Genomic DNA, 24,090 nt, shown 5'->3' on the forward strand with positions numbered 1-24,090 from the left:
ACATTTATCAATATAAATCCAAAAAATATGAGATACCCATATATCATTCCATTAACACAAGTTTTCTAGGTTTGTCCAAAAAAAACACAACTTTTCTAGTGTACACATTCCATCCATTTTTGTTGGTCATGTAAAACTATATGGCCTGGATTATGAAAATAACAAAATGGATGCGGTACCGTTTAAAGAAAAATATCATATTAGACTACGAATTTTGACTTAGTGTTTGAATATTAATATTAATATTGGGAAATTGCATCCACTATACACAACAAAAACCAAAATTCATTAACTAATTAAAAACACTCCTTCTCTCCTACTTTCTCTTCCTATCTTTCTCTACTTTCTCTCTAAAAATCTAATTTCCCTTATTTTTTTGGTTATTTAGCAAATAAGCCCTTGAATATTTGGTTAATTTTTTTTTTAGAAATGTTATAGCATCTTGTAATTGCAAAACCTAACCCACACTACTTATGTGATAGTCTCTTTTCTTAATTTCATTGAATAACAATGTCTAGATCATGCACATGTAGCATGATAGGAGTGCCATGCTTCAACTATTAAATGTGTTTCATTCAACCATTCAATGTAGTCTGAAGAGTATATGTGATAAAATCATTTTGTATACCATCGATCTTAACTGAAAAAAATTGAAGTCCTGTTTTCTCTAGTATTTTTTTTCGAATTGGATTATACGAAGCCGGCCGACAAAAAACAAAGACGAAATGGGAAAGCATCCTAATGTTTGGTATTTTGGTTTGATCATAGATTTTCTCAAAAATTTCTGTCAAATATAATTTTATAATAAATGATTTTGATATGGAGATGCATCTTATCTAGGCTGTATCCACCATTAAAAATATCTTATGATATTTTCCAGATAGTGACGTGGCCTTTTCTCTATCTCAACCAAACTATCCTCACCACTTTATTTCCTTTATTTTCTCTGCACTTTTTTCTTCCACGTCATCTCCTTGTCCTAAAAATATCCCCGCGCGTCCTACCAACGCGCACTGTCGGAGAAACTTCCAATCTCCGCCGTCCATTCTCATCAACGCCTTCAGATTACCATCGTCCATTTCCCCTTCTCAGCGTCTCATTATTTGACCCCTGATTGACAAAAACAAATATCTCTCTCTCTCTCGTGTTTTTCTCACTTCTTGTCGGAAAGGAAACTCTCTCTCCTCAATCTCACCGCCGGCGTTGCTTCGGATCGCCGGTGATTTTGTTTGAGCTGCTATCGATTGTTGATTTCAACACTTTACCGGAGATAAAGAGTTTGACTTTTTGTTCTTAGATTTAGTTTTTGTTTCAACGTTTCGATGGCTATAAGATTAGGTTGGGGAGATAAAAAGAGTAACTTTTGGTTTGTTGTTGTGAAATGAAGTGACTTTGAATAGACAAATTAGGCGACTTTGTAGGGACACTGTACCGAAACCCTAAGTTCTGGTTTGGCCATGGAAGTATCATAGCACTTTCTCTTGTCTGGGTTTTATTTGTCTTAATCTTTTGTATAACCCTCTTTTTTTTTAATTTTTAGTGGAAAATTAGTTTCTTTGATTAGATATTTTTGTGGGTTTTGTGGGGTTTTGTCTGTAAATCTGATCATGGATTTGAACGGAGAGTGTAAGGGAGGAGGAGGAGATGGGTTTATTGACAGAAGCAGAGTTAGGATTTTGCTTTGTGACAATGATCCCAATAGCTTGGGAGAGGTTTTCACCCTCCTTTCACAGTGTTCTTATCAAGGTATATTTTATATTCAGTTTGATGATGGATTTGAGTTTTTTTTTTACTCTTTGTACAATGAGTATTGTGGATGGCTGTTTTTGTAGTGACGTCAGTCAAATCAGCAAGGCAGGTGATTGATGCACTGAATGCAGAGGGGCCTGACATCGATATAATACTGGCGGAGATTGATCTCCCAATGGCCAAGGGTATGAAGATGCTAAGGTACATCACACGTGACAAAGATCTTCGGAGAATCCCTGTCATCAGTAAGTTCCATTTTCTTTTTAAGTATTCATTTACTTTCTCTACTTAGCAAAGTTTTTTTTTAAATGCATGAGGGTTTGCTGTATGATAACTAATCTTATGATATTTTTCAATTTAAGTGATGTCGAGGCAAGACGAGGTCCCTGTGGTGGTAAAGTGCTTGAAGCTAGGTGCAGCTGACTACCTTGTGAAGCCTCTTCGGACCAACGAGCTTCTCAACTTGTGGACACACATGTGGAGAAGAAGACGCATGGTTTGTTTTTTTTCTATCTTTAGTTCTCTCTATGCGGTTAACTGTCATATTCCTTGTTATATGATTGAGCGTGTGTGTGTGTGTGTTTGTTTTGGCAGCTAGGACTTGCTGAGAAGAACATGTTGAGCTATGAGTTCGATCTCGTGGGATCTGACCCAAGTGATCCAAATACAAACAGCACCAACCTCTTCTCTGATGACACAGATGAGAGAAGTATTAGGTCCACCAATCCGCAGAGAGGAAGTCATCAGGAAAAGGAGGTGAGATAGTATTATGAAAATCTACAAGTCCTTTCGGCTTGGCTTTATCCATCTTAGGACGAATCTTTAAGCTGAGTGCACGAGGATCCACCAATGCAGCCTCTTCTTTCTTCTTCATGGGTTTGAAAACCTCTGTGACACAAGGATCAAGCAGCTCGATGGAGCAACTAAGCGTAACACCGAGTGACATTGCCTCTTCCCAAAGCTCTCTTCCTTTCTCAAAGTCTCCTCCTTTACATAGTTTTGGTATGAGCAGATCATAAACCTGACCATAACCACCCACAGAGCTTCTCTTCATCTTCTCAAACAGTTGGAGCGCGAAATTCACCCGCTTCACACCACAAAGAACTCCAATCAGATCATAATAGAACTTGCGTTCGGGTCTCAGCCCTCTCTCGATCATCTCATCCACCGTTTGGTTGCCTTTACCAAACCTCCCTGTCAAATACAGAACCCTCACAACGAAGTAATAGCTAGCTGTATCGGGTTCACACCCCGATCTCTTCATCTGTTCTAGAATTTGGCAAGACTCTTTCACCCTCCTCGTCCTTCCCAAGCAAGAAAGCAGTATGTTGTAACTAAGAGACGTAGGTTGGACTTTGTAAGACCTCATCTCCAACATAATGTTCAAAGCCTCAGGGACAAGACCAGAAGGGTTTCGAGTCACGTTTCTTTCGCATAAGCATGTAAGCATTGTGTTGTAACAGAACAGATCCGGAGCAATCCCTGCTGATTTCATATCTTGTATAACTCTTCTTGCCTCCTTCACGTTTCTTTGAACCGACCAGCCGAATAAAAGACTTCTGTACACAGACAATTCGTTACCGGATATTAAGTCCTTGTGATGATGCATGACTCCCAATGCTCTCTTCACATGTCCTTTTGAGCAGAGCGCGCTTATAATAGTCGTCACTGTGAAGCTATCTTGCGGGCAAGAGAACTTGTCCAAGATCTTGAAAATACCTATTGCATCTTCTTCTTTCCCGATCTTAACCAGAGTTTCAGCAACGAGGCTAAACGTTTGCTTATCCATGGCCCTATTCTCCTTCCTGAGATCTGATAAGAGTATCTGAATAGCTGTGTAGTCCTTCTTCTCAGACAAAACTCTTAGGACATGGTTGAATTCCTTGTCCTGTAAACTGGAACCAAGGTGTTTACAAGACCAGGAGAAGAATCTCAAAAGCCTTCTCGGTGAAGTCTCGTTCTTACAGGAGTCAATCACTTGGGTAACGAAGTTGGGTGATGGAGAAACCGAAACCTTGTTCAAGTGTTCTTCAAGTTCATCAAGACCACCAATGTGGGAAGAAACAATCCGAATAACTTCCTGCAACTCCGTCGATGCATGGTCTACCAAGTGATTAGAGCATAAACAGCGCGTCAGTTTTGTAGTATTCGTTAGAAACGCTAACCCCTTTGATCTGACTAACGAAATCATCTACTCTGAGGAATTTCATCAAACAGTTGGTCTGCACTTGCTCCTTCAGACTTCTAGAGATGACTAATCATTGAAAGGGTTGTGAAAATGCTCCCCGAAGATACACGTTTCTCAGAGCAATCACAGCTTCGGTGTAAATTCTCCAAAGGAACACGACAATCAGATTCTATTACAAGACCAGCCTTTTTTGCAGAACACTAGCGACTGGCTGTAATACAAATAGACAGATAAGTCGAGTACAAGACCGTAATCAGACCGGATTAAACCGATAATTGGGAGACGGTAGTTCCAGGAAAAATGCTAACCGGATTGATTACCCCGACACGTGATAAATACTATTTTGTTATGGATAAATTGAATCTCCCGATATCTTCTTGCTGCAAGCAACCATTTATAACTTTCGAGTTTCGAATAATTAAAATCATATAATTGGTCAATGGTCGATGGCGAAAACGTAATGAAAGTTGAACCGGTTCGAGACGTGTCTTGCGGCGAATAAACTTGATATATGTTATGCTTTTCTATCCCGCATTGGTCCACTTGGGCGAACCAGATTCGCGTCTATATAGAGCCAGTCGGAATACAAAAATATTATAAGCACGTCGACTACTTACTATAAAAGTTTAGCTACTTAAATTAACTATTTTTATGATTATGACAACTAAACAATTTGCTTCACCCAACCACTAATAGGATAACATATTTTTTACCCTGACACTATGTTTTTTTTTTCTGTCAAGAATATCACATTTATCAATATAAATCCAAAAAATATGAGATACCCATATATCATTCCATTAACACAAGTTTTCTAGGTTTGTCCAAAAAAAAACACAACTTTTCTAGTGTACACATTCCATCCATTTTTGTTGGTCATGTAAAACTATATGGCCTGGATTATGAAAATAACAAAATGGATGCGGTACCGTTTAAAGAAAAATATCATATTAGACTACGAATTTTGACTTAGTGTTTGAATATTAATATTAATATTGGGAAATTGCATCCACTATACACAACAAAAACCAAAATTCATTAACTAATTAAAAACACTCCTTCTCTCCTACTTTCTCTTCCTATCTTTCTCTACTTTCTCTCTAAAAATCTAATTTCCCTTATTTTTTTGGTTATTTAGCAAATAAGCCCTTGAATATTTGGTTAATTTTTTTTTTAGAAATGTTATAGCATCTTGTAATTGCAAAACCTAACCCACACTACTTATGTGATAGTCTCTTTTCTTAATTTCATTGAATAACAATGTCTAGATCATGCACATGTAGCATGATAGGAGTGCCATGCTTCAACTATTAAATGTGTTTCATTCAACCATTCAATGTAGTCTGAAGAGTATATGTGATAAAATCATTTTGTATACCATCGATCTTAACTGAAAAAAATTGAAGTCCTGTTTTCTCTAGTATTTTTTTTCGAATTGGATTATACGAAGCCGGCCGACAAAAAACAAAGACGAAATGGGAAAGCATCCTAATGTTTGGTATTTTGGTTTGATCATAGATTTTCTCAAAAATTTCTGTCAAATATAATTTTATAATAAATGATTTTGATATGGAGATGCATCTTATCTAGGCTGTATCCACCATTAAAAATATCTTATGATATTTTCCAGATAGTGACGTGGCCTTTTCTCTATCTCAACCAAACTATCCTCACCACTTTATTTCCTTTATTTTCTCTGCACTTTTTTCTTCCACGTCATCTCCTTGTCCTAAAAATATCCCCGCGCGTCCTACCAACGCGCACTGTCGGAGAAACTTCCAATCTCCGCCGTCCATTCTCATCAACGCCTTCAGATTACCATCGTCCATTTCCCCTTCTCAGCGTCTCATTATTTGACCCCTGATTGACAAAAACAAATATCTCTCTCTCTCTCGTGTTTTTCTCACTTCTTGTCGGAAAGGAAACTCTCTCTCCTCAATCTCACCGCCGGCGTTGCTTCGGATCGCCGGTGATTTTGTTTGAGCTGCTATCGATTGTTGATTTCAACACTTTACCGGAGATAAAGAGTTTGACTTTTTGTTCTTAGATTTAGTTTTTGTTTCAACGTTTCGATGGCTATAAGATTAGGTTGGGGAGATAAAAAGAGTAACTTTTGGTTTGTTGTTGTGAAATGAAGTGACTTTGAATAGACAAATTAGGCGACTTTGTAGGGACACTGTACCGAAACCCTAAGTTCTGGTTTGGCCATGGAAGTATCATAGCACTTTCTCTTGTCTGGGTTTTATTTGTCTTAATCTTTTGTATAACCCTCTTTTTTTTTAATTTTTAGTGGAAAATTAGTTTCTTTGATTAGATATTTTTGTGGGTTTTGTGGGGTTTTGTCTGTAAATCTGATCATGGATTTGAACGGAGAGTGTAAGGGAGGAGGAGGAGATGGGTTTATTGACAGAAGCAGAGTTAGGATTTTGCTTTGTGACAATGATCCCAATAGCTTGGGAGAGGTTTTCACCCTCCTTTCACAGTGTTCTTATCAAGGTATATTTTATATTCAGTTTGATGATGGATTTGAGTTTTTTTTTTACTCTTTGTACAATGAGTATTGTGGATGGCTGTTTTTGTAGTGACGTCAGTCAAATCAGCAAGGCAGGTGATTGATGCACTGAATGCAGAGGGGCCTGACATCGATATAATACTGGCGGAGATTGATCTCCCAATGGCCAAGGGTATGAAGATGCTAAGGTACATCACACGTGACAAAGATCTTCGGAGAATCCCTGTCATCAGTAAGTTCCATTTTCTTTTTAAGTATTCATTTACTTTCTCTACTTAGCAAAGTTTTTTTTTAAATGCATGAGGGTTTGCTGTATGATAACTAATCTTATGATATTTTTCAATTTAAGTGATGTCGAGGCAAGACGAGGTCCCTGTGGTGGTAAAGTGCTTGAAGCTAGGTGCAGCTGACTACCTTGTGAAGCCTCTTCGGACCAACGAGCTTCTCAACTTGTGGACACACATGTGGAGAAGAAGACGCATGGTTTGTTTTTTTTCTATCTTTAGTTCTCTCTATGCGGTTAACTGTCATATTCCTTGTTATATGATTGAGCGTGTGTGTGTGTGTGTTTGTTTTGGCAGCTAGGACTTGCTGAGAAGAACATGTTGAGCTATGAGTTCGATCTCGTGGGATCTGACCCAAGTGATCCAAATACAAACAGCACCAACCTCTTCTCTGATGACACAGATGAGAGAAGTATTAGGTCCACCAATCCGCAGAGAGGAAGTCATCAGGAAAAGGAGGTGAGATAGTATTATGAAAGTCTACAAGTCCTTTCAAAATAGGCAAATTAGCTAATTTTTCTTAGTTTGCGCTCAATGCTTTTGCTGGCAGTGGCCTGTTCCTACTGGTTCCGTTTGTGCTGGCGATGGTGCTGCTAATGGCACAGCCACGTCAACTCCTCCCGTTGCTGTTATAGAGCCCCCACTGAACCATCTTCCTGAGCCTCACCATGAGACTACCAAAAGAAATACTAATCCAGGTGAGATTGCATTGCTTTGATGTAGCACTTTCTAATAACGAGTCTAGCTTCTAATATAGACGGTTTTTGCAGCGCAATTTTCTTCAGTACCAAAGAAGAGTAGATTGAAGATTGGAGAGTCCTCCGCTTTCTTCACATATGTCAAGTCTACTGTCAATGGAAATGGCTCAGTTCATCCAGGTATGGCTGAGAAGCTTCAAGCGGTGGCAAGTGAGGTGATCAACAACGCCAAACAAACACGAGGAGGTAGAGAGACTGAGAAAAACAAAGCTCAAGGAGAGAACTTTGTGAACGGCACGCTTGAGCGGTCACGCACGCTTCCAACACCAATGGAACTTCATGGCAGTAGGAGTTACCAAGAAGTTCCAAATTCTATTGAGCGGTCACGCACGCTTCCACCACCAATGGAACTTCACGGTACTAGGAGTTGTTACCAAGAAGGATCTATGGATGATGCCCGGGTTGCTGCTGCTAAGGATTCATCTCAGTTCCCTGCGCAAAATGCATATCCTTACTATATGCATGGTGTCATGAACCAAGTTATGATGCAATCAGCAGCCATGATGCCTCAGTATGGTCATCATCAACATCCTCATTGCCCACCTAATCATCTGAATGGAATGACAGGGTTTCCTTATTACCACCACCACCCTATGAACACATCGTTACAGAACGGTCATGTGCCTTTACAGAATGGTCAGATGCCTCCTATGGTTCATCATCATCATTCTTGGCCACAGGTGGGAAACCACCCGTCTCCTAACGAGGTGAGAGTGACTAAGCTTGACAGAAGAGAGGAAGCGTTGCTTAAATTTAGACGTAAGAGGAACCAAAGGTGTTTTGATAAGAAGATTAGGTATGTGAATAGGAAGAAGCTTGCTGAGAGGAGGCCACGTGTTAAGGGTCAGTTTGTTAGGAAGATGAACGGCGTAAATGTTGACTTGAACGGGCAGCCTGAACCTGACTCTGCTGACTATGATGACGAGGAAGAGGAGGATGAAGAAGAAGAGGAGAATCGGGACTCGTCTCCTCAGGATGATGCTCTTGGGACTTGAGAAACATGGGAGAACTGAAAACCTTGTTTGGTTTTATGATGAGAAACTTTGCTTGATGATGATGATCTATTGACACGGAAGGAATGATGCTGCTGCTCATGTTGGCTTAGCAGAGCATTGAAAATCACTATGTAGGTGTGGCTTAGCTCGTTGATAAAACATAAGATGTGTTTGATCTTGTTCACTCACTTTCAGTGAGTTATGTATAAACCTTTCTTCTCCTTCCAGCATTTTCCTTGGATTTTATTTTTCCTTTTGTTCCCTCGTCTGTTTAAACATGTATGACCACTCCATGGAAAGGTATAAAGAGACATGTGTTCCATAACTTTAAAGCATCCCTTTTTGCTCGGATAGACACATGTCTGCACATGCAATCCTGCTATAGACAAAGATACTGTAAGAACAAACAACAGTTACTGTGTTGGTCTTTATGAACCAAATAAGTGAACTACTTGAGAGCATTGCCGTTCTTTTTGGGTTCAAGCTCAGTTGTATATTAAGGACATGCTTTTACAAAGAGTAAGCAGAGACAAATGAAAATGCTTTATTTTCCCAAAGTCAAAAATACTTATGTAACATCTTATTTTTTATCACATTGTTATAATTGCATAATGTATGGAATTTGCATATCCACAAAATCTACTAGACAACAACATCAACATCTCGGGTGACCTTTTTTTATAGCTTTTCCTGAAATAAGAGGAGTTGTAACTCATATCAAAGAACCATAGATCAAATAGTCTCTTTTTGCTTCATATTACACAGCCACAGCTTCTGGCCTCTTGCTGTTCTTGATTCCTTTTATAGCTGCAGATTTTTTTGAAAAAAAATAAGCAAACAGAACTTGAGACTATTGTCCAAAAACTGAGCAAGTATATATAAATTTCCAAAGTGTCTATACCTTCTTCATAGTCTTTAGCGCCAAATACAGCTGATCCAGCTACTAGAGCATTTGCTCCAGCCTCAATAACCTATTACAACTCCCAAAAAAAGATTCATAATCCAGAGATCTCTAGGGAACACAGGAGTATCTATAGTTAAAGATGAGTAGACTTGGAAGAGTTTTCGAGGCTTCACCTTGTATGCATTCTTTGGAGTGACACCACCATCAACTTCAATCCATGGGTTTACTCCCTAAACATACACAAGACAAATTTTTATTAGTAGAGAATGACAGTAAGCTTATACTCAGGAAGTAGAAGAAGTAACTATAACTGATACCTTTTCGACACACATTCTTCTCAAATCCGAGATTTTTTTAACTTGGCTTTCGATAAAGCTCTGTCCGCCAAACCCGGGGTTGACCGACATGATCAAGACCAGATCCACCTCTGGTTCCAGAAACAAATGTTACTCCAGTGAGAATGATTCTACCATTTCTTACTGATGCAAGTGCCTAGAGAGAAAGAAAAAGAACTCACCTTCCAATACATATTCTATAGCACTCAATGGGGTTCCAGGGTTTAGGACAACTCCAGCTTTAGCACCTAAGCTTTTGATCTAACCAGCAACACAAGGTAAGGTTAACTGTGATAGTAATATTCCACCAGAAGCAAAAAAAAAAAAACTCAAAAGAGAGGAAGCAAGAAAATGTTAGTACTTGATTGACAGTGCGATGCAAATGGATGGTGGATGACTGCTCACAGTGTACACTGACTATGTCTGCACCTGCTTTGATGAAATCTGGTACCCTCAGATCCGGTTCCACTATCATCTGGTTAGAGAGAAATTAAAAAAAAAAAAAGTAACATCAAGAAACAATATATATATAGAGAGAGAGAGAGGATAGAAAGGAGAGAGGTTTACAAGATGAACATCCAAGGGAAGATCAGTAACAGGACGCAAAGCATCAACCACGAGAGGACCAATAGTGATGTTGGGCACAAAACGACCATCCATCACATCAACATGGATCCAGTCACAGCCTGCACACTCTACTGCTTTTACCTGAATAAAAAAAACAAGAAATCAGTGAAACAGGTAACTTTGAAAGGGAAAGAGAGAGAGGGGAGAAGAACCTGCTCGCCTAGTTTGGCGAAATTAGCAGAGAGGATGGAGGGAGAGACGATGATATCACTTTTGGAAAACTTATCAACACGAGCTGTGGCCTTCACAACACCATGACTTCTCCTTCTGCACATACCAAAATGTGACAAGAGGATGTTAATGCAAAGATTGATTCTTTTCAAGTAACAAACTGCAATCAGAAGCTCAACATCTATGCTACTGCAGTAAACTAGTGTTTACTCTCTCAATCATATCCACAAACACATTAGATATACATTCATCTAAACAACCAAATCAAATCAATTCAAGAAAAGATGAATACCTGGAGAAAGAAAAGGAAGAGGGTTGGTAAAGGAGCGACCTTTGAGGCCCAAGAGCGAACCCATTGACCTGGGTTGACGAACAACACAAGGAAGTGGATAATGAGGTCGACATACCCGAGAATCCTTTGATACTATTCTTCTTCTTTTTAACGAGGAGAGAAGATTCAAGCTCTCAGTAGAATCCCAGATAGAGTTGGTAGTGAGAGAGACCACCCGAATCGTTCTATCTTTCTCTTTTTCTCTTCAACAAGTTTTTTTTGCTTCCGGGGAAAGGAAGAAAATCTGGAAGATTATGTTTTTTTGCTGCCACGTGTGATTACGTCTCGTGGGCAACGCCTTCTTCTTCATCTTCTGATCCAATGTAAGCTTATCTCAAATGGTTGGCTCTCTCTTGCTGACTTATTGTCTTTTTTTATTTGCAAAATTATATCTAGAAGTATATTATTAGTATATTCTTATTTAAAAAAAAAACTCAAATAAATAAGATAGAAGAAATTTTATTAACAAAAATTTTCTTTTGTTTTTCTTGAGTTTATTTTTGAATCTATTATTACTCCATTTATTAACTCAAAAGGCTTATTTACACCTTCCATGGCTATATATTTGATCAAGAAGACTGGAAGAGTTTTACTAAGCAATAACACAAATTATAAAGATGGATATAAATCTTATTTTATTCAAAAACTTCCTTCCATTTTATTTAATTAAACACAAGACGATTCATGCTTGTAGTAGTACTAGTTGCACACATACACACACAAATTTACTTCTTGCTTTGTCCACTGCCGTGCAAGTTACCAAAGTACGCTTGAGGGTTACTCTCAAATCCACCTCTTGAGATGTAAGCACCTCCTTTTGAACCTGGTGCTACCATATAACCTCCTCCTCCACCGCCACCGCTACCACCACTGCTCTTTCCTCCTCCACTGCCACCGCTCTTTCCTCCACCGCCGTTGCCACTTTTTCCACTCATTTTCCTGTAAGGTTTCTGTTCAAGAACTTGGGGATTTGAGACTGCTGTATGGGAGTGTGCAGGATTGAACATTGGCAATTTATAGAGATATATAGAGAAGTTTCAAAACGTTGGTCAAAGAAACGATTGGTACCAAGATTTTTGTGATAACTGCATTGTTTAACTGATCGTTCACATCACCTCGTAAAAGTGTATGAACTTGTAGGGAGTATCAAATTACATTTTCAAAGTGGTTTCCATTTATTAAAGGGTTGAATTAATCCAACGGCTCTCCACATTCGCTACAACAAATTCTCTTTCTCTCTCTCTCTCAAAGGCTTGAATTAAACTTCCTTCCGTTCCATTAAGATACTTTTTTTTATAAAAAAAGTTTGTTTGTATTTTTGTGTTTTCTAAAAAAAAATTGTAAGCTTCAAAAAAATTAAATGAATTTATTGAATTATTATTGATTAAAAATTATTAAAAATTGAAAATTACAAAAAATAATATATTTATTATAGTAGTTTAATGTGTTTTCTTAATACGTGTGAAAATACTAAAAAGTCTATTTTTTTGGAACGGATCGAGTATTGTGCAACGATAGATGTAATTTTAATGGGTTTAATTTGATACTCTAAAACATCCCAAATTGTGTCTTGGACTATATATATCACTCGATTTTCTATCCTTTTTACTCCACTTTCGTTTTTTTTTTCCTTTTTCTTTTCAACACTATTTTTTTGCCAGATAACCAGTAAAATTAGTATATCTTGCTTAGTATATCTTCCTTGAGAGTTTAGAATACAAGCGCTACCACGTGTACACAAAACAAAGAAAAGCGCTCCCAGAGTATAGCATAAACATGTTTTAATTTTTAACTTTTAACTAGAGCTTGATCCGTGCATCGGCACGAGTGTTCGTTTTAATAGAATAGAAAATTTTAATTTTTCACACCGAAAAAATGTAATAGTTGCACAAACACGCTCCCAGAGTATAGCACAAACATGTTTTAACTTTTAACTAGAGCTTTACCAGTGCATCGACACGAGTGTTCGTTTTAATAGAATAGAAAATTTTAATTTTTCACAACGAAAAAATGTAATAGTTGCACAAACATGTGTATGTATGGATGTTTGTTCGATTAATGATATATAATATCGATGGTTTTTAATTATCTATAATTTGTTGATTGCTCATATTGCGGTTGGATATAAAACCAATCAAGATTATATGTTATATAAATATTTGTTTATTTGTTGCATCCCAATAATTCAAATATACGTGTGAATTATATTAATCATTAAATTTTTTAACATATATTAGAAAAATAAATTTATATGTTTGAACAAAAACATTTATAGTTTCCTTTTTGTATGTGAAAATAATAATATATATGAATATGTAATAATTAAAAAATTTATTAACATTTTTAATAATCTTTTAAATTTATAGTTAATATATTTTAGAGAATAATCGCAAGTTTGGTAAGTTTAATTAGAGAATAATCTAACAAAATAAATGATTTTTGGTTAATTGATTAAGTTTTGTAATTTGTAATTATTGAGAATGAGAGAAGAATCTTAAAAAATGTTATTAATTAAGTTTTGATAGAGAAGAATCTTAAAAAAATAAATAATTAATTAATAGTTATTAACTCAATGGCAAAAGTTGTAATTATTGATATGAGAGAAATGTTATTTCTGAATGGTACAAAATAAATAATTAATTAATAGTTATTAACTCAATGGCAAAAGTTGTAATTATTGAAATGAGAGAAATGTTATTTCTGAATGGTACAAAATAATTAATTAATTAATAGTTATTAATTTAGTGGTAAAGCCTAAAGGTTGCAATTATTAAAATAAAAGAAGGGTTATTTCTAAAAATTACTTTAGTTTGAGTAGAATAGCTAGATACATGAATATATAACATTTAAATTTTGTAGTCGTATTTTGAATATTTTTATAAATATTTCTTAGATAATAATCTGGTTATAGAATAATCTAACAAAAGAAATGATTTTGGTTAATTAATTAAGTTCAGTAAGTTTGGATAGAGAAAAATATAACAAAATAATTAATTAATAATTATTAATTCAGTGGAAAATTATAATTATTAGGATGAAAAGGGTGATTTTTAAAAGTATTTCAGTTTTAATATAATAGATAATTGGAACATGAATAGTAATAAAATTATGCACTCAGTTTTATATTCTTGGTTCATTAATATATGTAAAACGCATTATGGAGAAATCAAATGACTAAACCGAGTTATGCTTGGTTTGAGAGAATTTAAATGAGTAAACCCGAGTTATGTTTGGTTTTGGTTTCAGAAATCAGATGATTACTTGATATGGTAATTAAATTGGGGTGGTTATGACAAGTTGTTAAATAACGTGAAGGCATGTTAATGATGTATTAAGGAAGTAGTTTTATTGTCAATGGAAAACAAGAAAGATAAAAAAAAAAGTGAAAATGTTGTTACTGATCTTACTCAAATTATTCTAAAGAGTTAATTACAAATTATTCTAAAGAGTTAATTACTCTCTCAAATAAGAAGTTCAGTTGTAGTACTTAGGGATCGAATTTACAAGTAGCTAGGAAACCTAATAAATCTAATCAGAGTAATTAAGCTAGGTTGATTATGATTAAATGTAAATAGCAGGTTTGTGAGTAAGACAGTTGCTCGATTGATTTGATTAGGTTTTTGGTACTTAGATGAAATAGCTAGACTTAGGGTTTCTATTTAGGTAATCAATATTATAATCTTACAGATGCGTAATAAGTTGTACGCATGATATTACAGAGCTCAACACTTATAAACAAACCGACCGGCTCTCGCTTTCTAGGTTTGTCCATTGACCAGATATAAATGTCTATAGATGATTCTATAGGAATATCGATCGATACACTTGTTGTACCGTCGATCGATTAATCGATTGGAATATCGATCGACCTGTTTTGTCAAGCTTTACGTGCAGGTTGAATTGTGCTTACTAGGCTTCCTATATGAGCTCTCGCCTTACTCTAGCAATCCTAGCTCAATTAGGATGAATTCAGGGTGAGATGCAAGTGATGACTTGAGTGTACAACTTCTAGATCAAGTTCTAGGTAGCTAAACTAGAAACATGCTTTAATGACAATCCTAATGATGAATATCACAACTTAACAATCTATAGTTAGGGGTAATCTCTCATAACATATTTAAACCCTAAACCTAACCAAAGAACTACTTAGACATAGCTAAGCAATTCATAACAACAATTAGGTATAAAAACTGCATAAATAAATAGATAGATATCAATGGAGTTTCAATCACAAATATCTTTAGATCTTCTCTCCAATCTACTAAAAATCCTATAAAGCCTTTGCTGTGAAAATAAGAAAACGAGAAAGCACACTTTGCCTCTAACATGTTAGCAAACTATATATAATTAGGTTAAAACTCGTCAGGAGTAATCTTGTAAATTGGTGAAGTCTTGGGCTTTATGTCGGCTGTAACCAAACGGGCTTCTGCAAGCTTCGCCGTCGATCGATATCACATGATGTGCATCAATCATTATTTCTTCTAAATGTCGACCGCTGGTCTTGTTCGATGGTTAGCTCGGATGGTTCCTCCAAATATTTCTAAAATACTCCAAAATCATCACTTTCTACCAAATCATTTATGATTTTATGAATATAGTAAATAGACTCTAAAATATAATAATTAGTTATTAAAACACTTATAAACCATAGGTAAAAATGGATAAAATTCATGACCTACAGTTACCGTAGCAAAATACAAATAAAATTGAATGTGTTTTTTCTCTTTTTTTTTTAAAGTAAATGGAATAAAAGTTAAAATATTAATTTCCACTTGATTGGTATAATTTTAGTGGAACTTGGAATAAATAAAAAACTTAATTTACTCTAAAAGGGCAGTACAGTTACACTCTTAGTGATACTGGCAGAGGCTACCGACGCCTCAAGAGACACATGGTACTAATGGGTCGTGGTCATGCTAATTGCACTGTAAATTTGTGCCTCTTTGTAAGATCATAGGGGCATTTTACAATTCGTTTATTATATTTCGTTAAATCATTGAGGGATAAGTTGGGTCAAAAGGCCATCTACGTCACTGAATTATTTTGTCCAAACAACTGTGAAAACGTTATCGCCTTTTTCCTTTTTCGAGTTAAGATATCTACTCGTGTTTTTTTAGGGTTAAAGTGTTTTCATTCAAATTTAGTATTGAAACAAAGCCATAAGGTGGTGGTGGTGCAGTCAAATATAAACCATATCTGGAAGCAAGTCATCAACAGAATAATATTTCACAACCAGTAGTTGATCACGCCTAATGTTATCTTCATCCTCATTTAAGAGAACTCAAGTGAATCGTCTGGAGTCGCCGCAATAAGCGTCAGTTCAGAAAATAATGTCCCCTTTGGATCTGATGAACTCTGTTTCATTTCTAATCTCAACTTCTTATAGCTTCCATGTTTTTTTATTCTTTTTGCCGTGAGGGCCTATTTTATTTACGTTTACTTATTGTATTCACCTAAAATTTCATTCACGGTGATTAACGTTTTGGCACATAAATACTTTGGTAGTACTTTATATTATAGTATAAACATGACTATTAAGATTTGATTCTGTTTTTGAACCACATATATACACTTGGAATGTCTTTTTTGTTGTCGTTCTTGGAACGTATTTTTTCCTTTTTGAGTTTTTTCTTCGGTAGAATTTATTTTATAATTATTTTGAAAATAGTATTTATTCTATAATATATTGGAAAGAAAAAAGATGTTGTGGTCCGTTCTTATCCAGCGAAAGATACCACCACCTTCATGCCATGGAAAGAGGAGCATGGAAAAAGAGAGAACGATTGATGATGATTATAAAGGACTTTACCTTTTTCTTTTTACATGATTATACTGCATCTTGTGTTTATCCCCGTGCTTTGCACAGAGTAGTTTTGCATGCATTTAAAATATTTTATTTAATAAATATTGAATGTTCTGTTTTTTTTTTATCAGAACTAAAAAGAAACTCAGATTTTTTGGAGCTGGATAAACTGAATAGCTAAAGTCAAAACACTTAAGAGCATCTGCAATCGGAATCATTAAGGAAGAGTCTTTAAGAGGGAGTCTTTAGAGAAAACATAATTAAATAATAAGTAGACCACACCAAAGACTAATGATTCAATCATTAAAATCTCTAAATAAAGACTCTTTTTTAGTGAATTCTTGCACTATTTGCGGGTCTCCACGACATGTGGCGATCCACAATTGGTTGATAATTTTTTTTTAGAAAAAGAAAAAAAAATAATATTTCAAAAAATCAAAATATACTTTTTCTAAGGACTCCTCTTTGGGTAACACCATTACGAATGCTCTAAGGGCATCTCCATATCTACTCCATTTTTTCCTCTAAAATGGAGTAAAAGTGAATATGAAGTAAGGAATGCTCCAACTCAACTTCATATCTCACTCTATAATGAAATTTACTTTATAAATGTAGTAATCTATTTTTTGTTTGTTCATCACTCTATTATGGAGTGAAAAATGAAGTAGGGTTGAAACAATTTTATTCCATTTTTACTTTTACTCCATTTTGGAGGAAAAAATGGAGTTATACATTAGAGATGCTCTAACAACTCAAATGGGGTGTTTAAAATTTTATTTTTTTTTATTTTTTTCTGATTAAAAAAAATTAAAAATGGACCAATCGCAGACCGTCACGTATCAATGGAGCCCGCGAACAATGCAAGCAGCAGTGCTTAAATAGAATGCGGAAGAGCTGGTGCTTAAAATTTTATAGATCTCACCCTGAAATCCACCCATTATTATATTATTTTTTGTTAAGCACTCCTCCCATAAGCATTTAGGTTAAAGATGCTCTTAGTAGTTTCATATTCAAACTTAATAGAATTATTATGATTTTTTTTCAGAAATACATGTTTCCCAACAATTTTTTTATCAGTTTTATCGAAATAGAACTGAACATCAACACATCAAAATATGATAAAATATTGAATGATATTTTAGTTCTATTTGTACCTGTGTTTTAAATAAGTCTTCTTTAAAATAAAAATCTGTTTACTTTTAATACACTGAAATTTAAAGTGACTCTAAAATAAAATATGAAAACATTAAACTTTTATTGAAAGTATAACTATACTGAAGTATATTAAACTTTTATTGAAAATAATCGGCTAGGTATAAACTGTATGGATTTGTTAGCTACACTCAAAACACACAAAGAAATATGAAGAATAAACGATGGAAAGAAAAAAAGGAAGAAAAAAATAAATTAGTTGCTTGAAAATTACATAAGAAATAGAAATTGTTAAAACTCGTTACATGATGGAACTGAGAAATTATGGTTAACACGATTTTCTTTTTGAAATATCAACGTGTTGTTGGTGATATGAGAAAATTTAGGGCGTTACGCATTGATATCTTGCATATTTACATTGTTTTATCCATTCATCCATGAGCATTTTCATCATATAGATTAGGATTTAGCCATGTCTAGGTTGCATTTTGCATTCATTGTCCTTATTAGGTGTTGGAGTGTGCCATGGAGTGATTTGAGATGTTTGGGAGCATTGTGATCCAAAAGGAGGTGAAAGATGAGCATGGATGGAGCCTTTAGAGAAATCTCCTGTTGCTAAGATTTTGTGGAGACACAGAAAATTGAGTTAGCTTTCTAATGAAAGTGGTTTCAAGTCATTTGGAGATGTAATGAAGGAGTTATGATCAATTTACTAGAGGCATATCCATCCTGGTCGAGCATCGCAGAGTGACCTCTCAGAGCGACCTACCGAGGTCGCTCCCAGCCAGAGCGACCAGCCAGAGCGACTAGCTCAAGTCACTCCCAGCCAGAGCGACCAGCCAGAGCGACCAGCTCAAGTCACTCGCGTTTTGACGTGCCGAGACACGAAAAAACGCGTCGGGAGTGACCTCCTGGAGCGACTATGCTAGGTCACTCCGGGTGTTTTGCTTGGACGATTTTTTATGTTATTTCAGGGACCTTTTGGTCATTTGTTTTGATGTTTTACACTTTCTAAACCTAAGTTAAGTACTTTTGTAAGCCATTGGAGGCAAAATAATCTCTTTTCTAGAGGAGAACTAGTAAAAAACCTCTTTTGATTCAGATTTCATTGCTTTCATCTTGTGTTCTTGTTGATTTCTTATCTATTTCTCTACATGGTTAATCTAAATCCAATATGGGTTTAAGAGGAATCATGGAGATTAGTGAGTAATCACCTTTTGAATTCATGGGTTAGGGAGATTAAGGGTGATTAGGTTAGTTCTAGGATGTTTTAGTGTAGATCATTCTTGTTCCTTGCTAGTAGAGTATTCATAATGCATCTTCTGAGTTGGCCACTCAAAAGTTGATCAATAGACATTTCCCACCCAAAAGGTGTTTGATGAAATGCCTGAGACAACTCTCCTAGGCTTTTAGTATACTTTGCCAAAGACATTTGTTGTTAAAGATGCTAAGATAGCTAATAGACTTGTTAGTAATGATTGCTTTCATATTATTCAACCAAAGACATTTGATGTTTGAGATATGTTAGCAAATGAGCATTCATCTAGACATAGAGCTTGCTTAGAATTGTGTCTAGGCTTAAGGTTGATAGTTTGATTGATCATTTGCCATCCTTAGTTCGATACTTGATCACCCAAGGTCTAATCCCTATGCCCATGAGTTCTCTTTTCCCTTAGTCAAGAAAGTATCATTCTGTTATTGCTTTCTAGTTTAGTAGTAGTTTAAAACCCATCTAAATCATTGGTTGCACTTAGATTAAGTGAGTACTTGCATTCTCAGTGCTTTGATATCCCTCAGAACTGGTTCGACAATCATTTATACTACAACATTTGTCTTAGGAGCCTTGAAAACTCCTAACATCAAATTGGCGCCGTTGCCAAATTCTGAGTAGATTTCAACATTGAGATTTAGTCACTTGCTTGAGACTAAGTCATTTTTATTTTCTTTTGTTACTGATTCTTCTTCACCTCCTTTAATCTACAGGTGTATGAACTTGAGGAGCAGGGGTCCATCAAACCTAGTTCCAAGAGTTGCAGATATCAGAGCTTTAGAGAGAGAGTGTGCTAGAAAGAGAAGAGAAGAAGAGCAACAGGCTCAATTGCAGAGATTGCACACTGATATGGGAGACATACATCAGCATGATGCAGGCGTAAATGGCGCTAATAACAATGCTCCAGCTAACCAACAGCGAGCAGCTCGACCCATTGGCACTTACGACCGTCCCAACATTCATGGTCATAGATTGGGAATCCGAGCACCTGCTGTGGCAGCCAACAACTTTGAGATCAAGTCAGGACTCCTCAATGTGATCGAGAACAACAAGTATCATGGCTTGGCACTAGAAGACCCATTTGATCACTTGGACAGGTTCGACAGCTACTGTGGGTTGTCAAAAACCAATGGTGTGTCCGAAGATGCCTTAAAGCTCAAGCTATTCCCTTTCTCTTTGGGAGATAAGGCACGTCAGTGGGAGAAGTCTCTACCCAGCGACTCCATCACCACTTGGGATGACTGCAAGAAAGCATTCTTGGAGAAGTTCTTCTCTACTTCAAGAACTGCTAAGCTGAGAAACGAGATTTCCAGCTTTCAACAGAAGAACTTGGAAGGTTTCAGTGAAGCCTGGGAGAGATTCAAGGGCTACCAAGCTCAATGCCCACACCATGGCTTCTCTAAGGAGAGCTTGCTGAGCACATTCTACCGTGGTGCTCTTCCTAAGTACAGAGCCAGACTGGATACAGCTAGCAATGGGTTCTTCTTGGGGAGAACTGAGGAAGATGCAGAAGAGCTGGTTGACAACATGGTAAAGAGTGATGCAGTCTACAGTGGAGACCACGACAGAGGCAGTAGAACAGATGATAAGCAGACGAGGAAAGAGATCAAAGCTTTGGAAGACAAGATCGACCTACTCATTGCTGAAAAAGCAACCCAAGAGCAGCTGAAGTTTGTTGGTAACTCCAAGCAGGAAGATCCACTTGCTGTCAATGAGGTTGAGGGTTTGGAAGGTCAAGAGGAGTTGTGTTTCATTAACAACAATGGTAGCTGGTACAAAAAGGAGCCCAACTTTCAGTACAACAACTACCAACAGAAATCCTATCCAAACAACCAACAGAGTGGTTATCCGCCAAGAAACAACCAGCAAGGCAGCTATCAGCCTCAGCAAAACCCCTCGTCTGGTTCCTCTGCTCCTCAAGAGAGCAGCACTGATACCTTACTGAAACAAATCTTGGAGTCTCAGACTAGAAGTGAGAAGCATGTTGGTTATGAGTTGAAGAACCTTCATACCAAGATTGATGGGAGCTACAATGAGCTCAACAACAAATTCTCACACCTTGCTTCTACAGTCAGGAATTTAGAGAATCAGTTTGCTTCCATGAACACTCACCAGAATCGCCAGCAAGGATCTCTACCTGGAAAGTCTGACCAAAACCCCAAGGAGGCCAAAGCTATCACCCTTAGGAGTGGTAAGCAGTTACCTCCTAAAACCCTCACCAAGGATGCTGAGAAACTAGGTGAGGGGGTTGCCATCAACATAGATGATGAAGTGGTGATTGTTGATGAGAAGATCAATGACGAGATCTTGGAAAAGATAGTGGAAGCCAAAGGTAAAGGAAAGGTTGGGGAAGAGAAGAAGACAGTAAAGGATGGTGAAGTTGTTACTCCAGCAAGTGAAAGTTCTTTTGTTCCTCCTCCCTATGAACCCAAACTTCCATTCCCTGGTAGATTCAAGAAGCAGCTGCTAGAGAAGTACAAGGCTCTGTTTGAGAAGCAAATGAGTGAAGCTCAGGTTGCAATGCCCATCATCGATGCTTTCATGTTGATTCCTCAATACAGCAAGTTCCTGAAAGATGTTGTAGCTGCAAAGAAGAAGGAGATGGAAGGCATGATGATTCTTACCCATGAGTGCAATGCCATCATCCAGAGGCTTGATGTTCCAGAGAAATTAGAGGATCCAGGAAGCTTCACACTACCTTGTGCTCTTGGACCTATGGTATTTGAGAAAAGTCTCTGCGATTTGGGAGCTAGTGTCAGCTTGATGCCTTTGTCTGTTGCAAAGAAGCTTGGATTCACTCAGTACAAGAAGTGTAGACTCTCTCTGGTGTTAGCTGATCGTTCAGTGAAGTATCCTGTGGGCATCTTAGAGGACCTCCCTGTGAAGATTGGAAGGTATGAGATACCTACAGATTTTGTGGTGCTTGAGATGGGTGAGGAGGCTCAAGACCCATTGATTCTAGGAAGACCATTCTTAGCTACAGCGGGAGCTATTGTTAATGTGAAGGAAGGCACGATTGATCTCCATTTGGGTAAAGAGAACATCCTCCACTTTGACATCAAGGAGAAAATGAGAAAACCAACTGTGTTCGGGCAAGCCTTCTACATTGAAGAGATGGCCACTCCTGCTGATGAGCATCTTGAAGAGTTACCACCTGAGGATGACGAGAAGGGAGCATCTCCCTCTACTCATTCCCTATAGAAGGTAAACCACCACACTCCCTTGTATATACCATTTCATTTTTGCATATTAGTCTTCTTTTCGGTATCTCTCTCTACTTGACAACACAGAGACTGTGTAACTCAAGTTTGGGGGAGGTACCAAGTATTTGATCATGTTTGCTTTGATGTTGTTTCATTGAGTCATGCATTGCATACCTATTTGCATATTAAAAAAAAAAAAAAAACAATCATTTAGTTTGCATCATTTGCATTTCTAGGAGAGTCTAGAGCATATAGGTTGCATTCACTTGCATTGGGAGCAATGATTTTAAATGCCTTGTAAAGAACACTACGTTGCACCTGAGTAGCTTTTGCACCTCTCAAAAAGACTTGTATGTTTCGAGCCTTGAAAACTCTTCCTGAAACTTGTTGATTGCTGAAACTCAGTCTTTGAAGCCAACTACAACCTTATTTGAACTGAACGAACTTAATGCTTCTTGCTCATGGTCCCTTGTGTACTGAGTCATGGCTATACACACTTGAGTTGTCACATCTTTTATGCCAATCTTTTTTGACAAACTCTAGTGGTAGACCACTCCCAAAACCTTTCCCTCCTTTTAAGCTTTCATTGTTTGATGAGTGAGGCCTTTTTCGGAAAGTCTTACATGTGCATAATGTTGAGAGTATCGGGAACGACAATGCTTGATCTTCATTCTTGCTAGATTGGGCACTCTATTGTCTAGCTATAGGTGGGGGGTGAGTGTTGTGATTATGATTTGGGAGAAATGAAAAAGGAAAAGAATAGACTTTTGTGCTTAAGTGAATTGTTTTATTGGGATAAGTAGAGAAGCCTCTAGCTCAAGTTTTGAAAGTCTTGGCCCCCAGCCTAAAAAAAAAAAAAAAAGGAAAAAGAAAAAAAAAACGAAAAAAAAAAGAGAAAAGAAAAAGAAAAAAAAGAAAAGAAAAAGGGGCTAGCAAAGTTGTTAGGAGCTAAGAAATATTTTGAGGTTCTGAAAAAAATCCCTTGTAGATTTCAAGGAGAAGGAGTTAAAGTTCTTAGGATCTTTTGGTGAGAGATGTGAGTTGGGTTTGACATTTGGGAATGATTGTGTAATTGTATGTTTGGGAAAAGGGTAGAACAATGGAGATTGAGCATTGTAAGCATGAGTTGATCCCTTTCTTAGATATATTATGTGCAATGTCAAGTCTACTTGTTTCGAGAGTAAACCACCTTAAAGATCATATGTTTTGAACCTCTTGAATCACTTGAATAAAAACCTTCTCTTACCCAACCAAATGATTTGGACCAACTGACCATTTGCAAGAATTCACCTAATGTTTTGTGCTTAATGAATGTGAGAGTTGGTTGATTTGAATGTGTGGATGCTTGATGATGAGTGTAAGAGCAAAAAGAGTTGAGATAGGCCTAGAGAAGCTAGAGTGTAATAAGAGAGTGTGCTAGTTGTGTTTCTTTTGGCTATGTGCTCCCACCTTCAACCTCTCTCCCTATGAGTTCTAGAAAGTTCACTTGTGGACAAGTAAAAGAACAAGTTTGGGGGAGTTGATATCTTGCATATTTACATTGTTTTATCCATTCATCCATGAGCATTTTCATCATATAGATTAGGATTTAGCCATGTCTAGGTTGCATTTTGCATTCATTGTCCTTATTAGGTGTTGGAGTGTGCCATGGAGTGATTTGAGATGTTTGGGAGCATTGTGATCCAAAAGGAGGTGAAAGATGAGCATGGATGGAGCCTTTAGAGAAATCTCCTGTTGCTAAGATTTTGTGGAGACACAGAAAATTGAGTTAGCTTTCTAATGAAAGTGGTTTCAAGTCATTTGGAGAT

At 36.8% G+C, this 24,090-nt stretch overlaps 5 protein-coding genes and 1 non-coding gene across 6 annotated transcripts; 2 read left to right on the forward strand and 4 right to left on the reverse strand.

Moving 5' to 3' along the window:
* Positions 1-1,024: 1,024 nt before the first annotated feature.
* On the forward strand, positions 1,025-3,268 carry LOC125607080 (two-component response regulator-like APRR1). Its single transcript, XM_048776710.1, has 4 exons — positions 1,025-1,746; positions 1,833-1,994; positions 2,112-2,245; positions 2,344-3,268. The coding sequence occupies exons 1-4, from the start codon at positions 1,608-1,610 to the stop codon at positions 2,512-2,514; spliced, it is 606 nt and encodes a 201-aa protein (XP_048632667.1). The 5' UTR covers positions 1,025-1,607; the 3' UTR covers positions 2,515-3,268.
* Positions 2,516-4,304, reverse strand: LOC106439926 (pentatricopeptide repeat-containing protein At5g61370, mitochondrial; the record flags this gene model as incomplete). Its single annotated transcript, XM_022716682.2, has 1 exon — positions 2,516-4,304. A coding segment is annotated over exon 1 (1,425 nt), but the record flags the coding sequence as incomplete, so codon positions are not given.
* Positions 4,305-5,717: 1,413 nt separating this feature from the next.
* On the forward strand, positions 5,718-8,811 carry LOC106439924 (two-component response regulator-like APRR1). Its single transcript, XM_048776709.1, has 6 exons — positions 5,718-6,433; positions 6,520-6,681; positions 6,799-6,932; positions 7,031-7,192; positions 7,284-7,431; positions 7,504-8,811. The coding sequence occupies exons 1-6, from the start codon at positions 6,295-6,297 to the stop codon at positions 8,484-8,486; spliced, it is 1,728 nt and encodes a 575-aa protein (XP_048632666.1). The 5' UTR covers positions 5,718-6,294; the 3' UTR covers positions 8,487-8,811.
* Positions 8,812-9,012: 201 nt separating this feature from the next.
* LOC106439925 (ribulose-5-phosphate-3-epimerase, chloroplastic) lies at positions 9,013-11,257 on the reverse strand. Its single transcript, XM_013881475.2, has 9 exons — positions 10,816-11,257; positions 10,505-10,619; positions 10,293-10,433; positions 10,087-10,200; positions 9,908-9,986; positions 9,708-9,817; positions 9,564-9,620; positions 9,388-9,457; positions 9,013-9,293 (listed from the first exon to the last, which is right to left on the reverse strand). The coding sequence occupies exons 1-9, from the start codon at positions 10,926-10,928 to the stop codon at positions 9,244-9,246; spliced, it is 849 nt and encodes a 282-aa protein (XP_013736929.1). The 5' UTR covers positions 10,929-11,257; the 3' UTR covers positions 9,013-9,243.
* Positions 11,258-11,468: 211 nt separating this feature from the next.
* On the reverse strand, positions 11,469-12,179 carry LOC106444276 (glycine-rich cell wall structural protein-like). Its single transcript, XM_013885767.3, has one exon. It carries the CDS (start codon positions 11,859-11,861, stop codon positions 11,580-11,582), a length of 282 nt encoding a protein of 93 aa, XP_013741221.1. The 5' UTR covers positions 11,862-12,179; the 3' UTR covers positions 11,469-11,579.
* Positions 12,180-20,369: 8,190 nt separating this feature from the next.
* Positions 20,370-20,476, reverse strand: LOC125607715. The gene has a single exon (XR_007338786.1). It is a non-coding gene; the product is annotated as a small nucleolar RNA R71 (small nucleolar RNA).
* Positions 20,477-24,090: the final 3,614 nt, after the last annotated feature.

This window comes from Brassica napus, chromosome A3 (genome assembly GCF_020379485.1).
Source record: "Brassica napus cultivar Da-Ae chromosome A3, Da-Ae, whole genome shotgun sequence".
NCBI lineage: Eukaryota > Viridiplantae > Streptophyta > Magnoliopsida > Brassicales > Brassicaceae > Brassica > Brassica napus.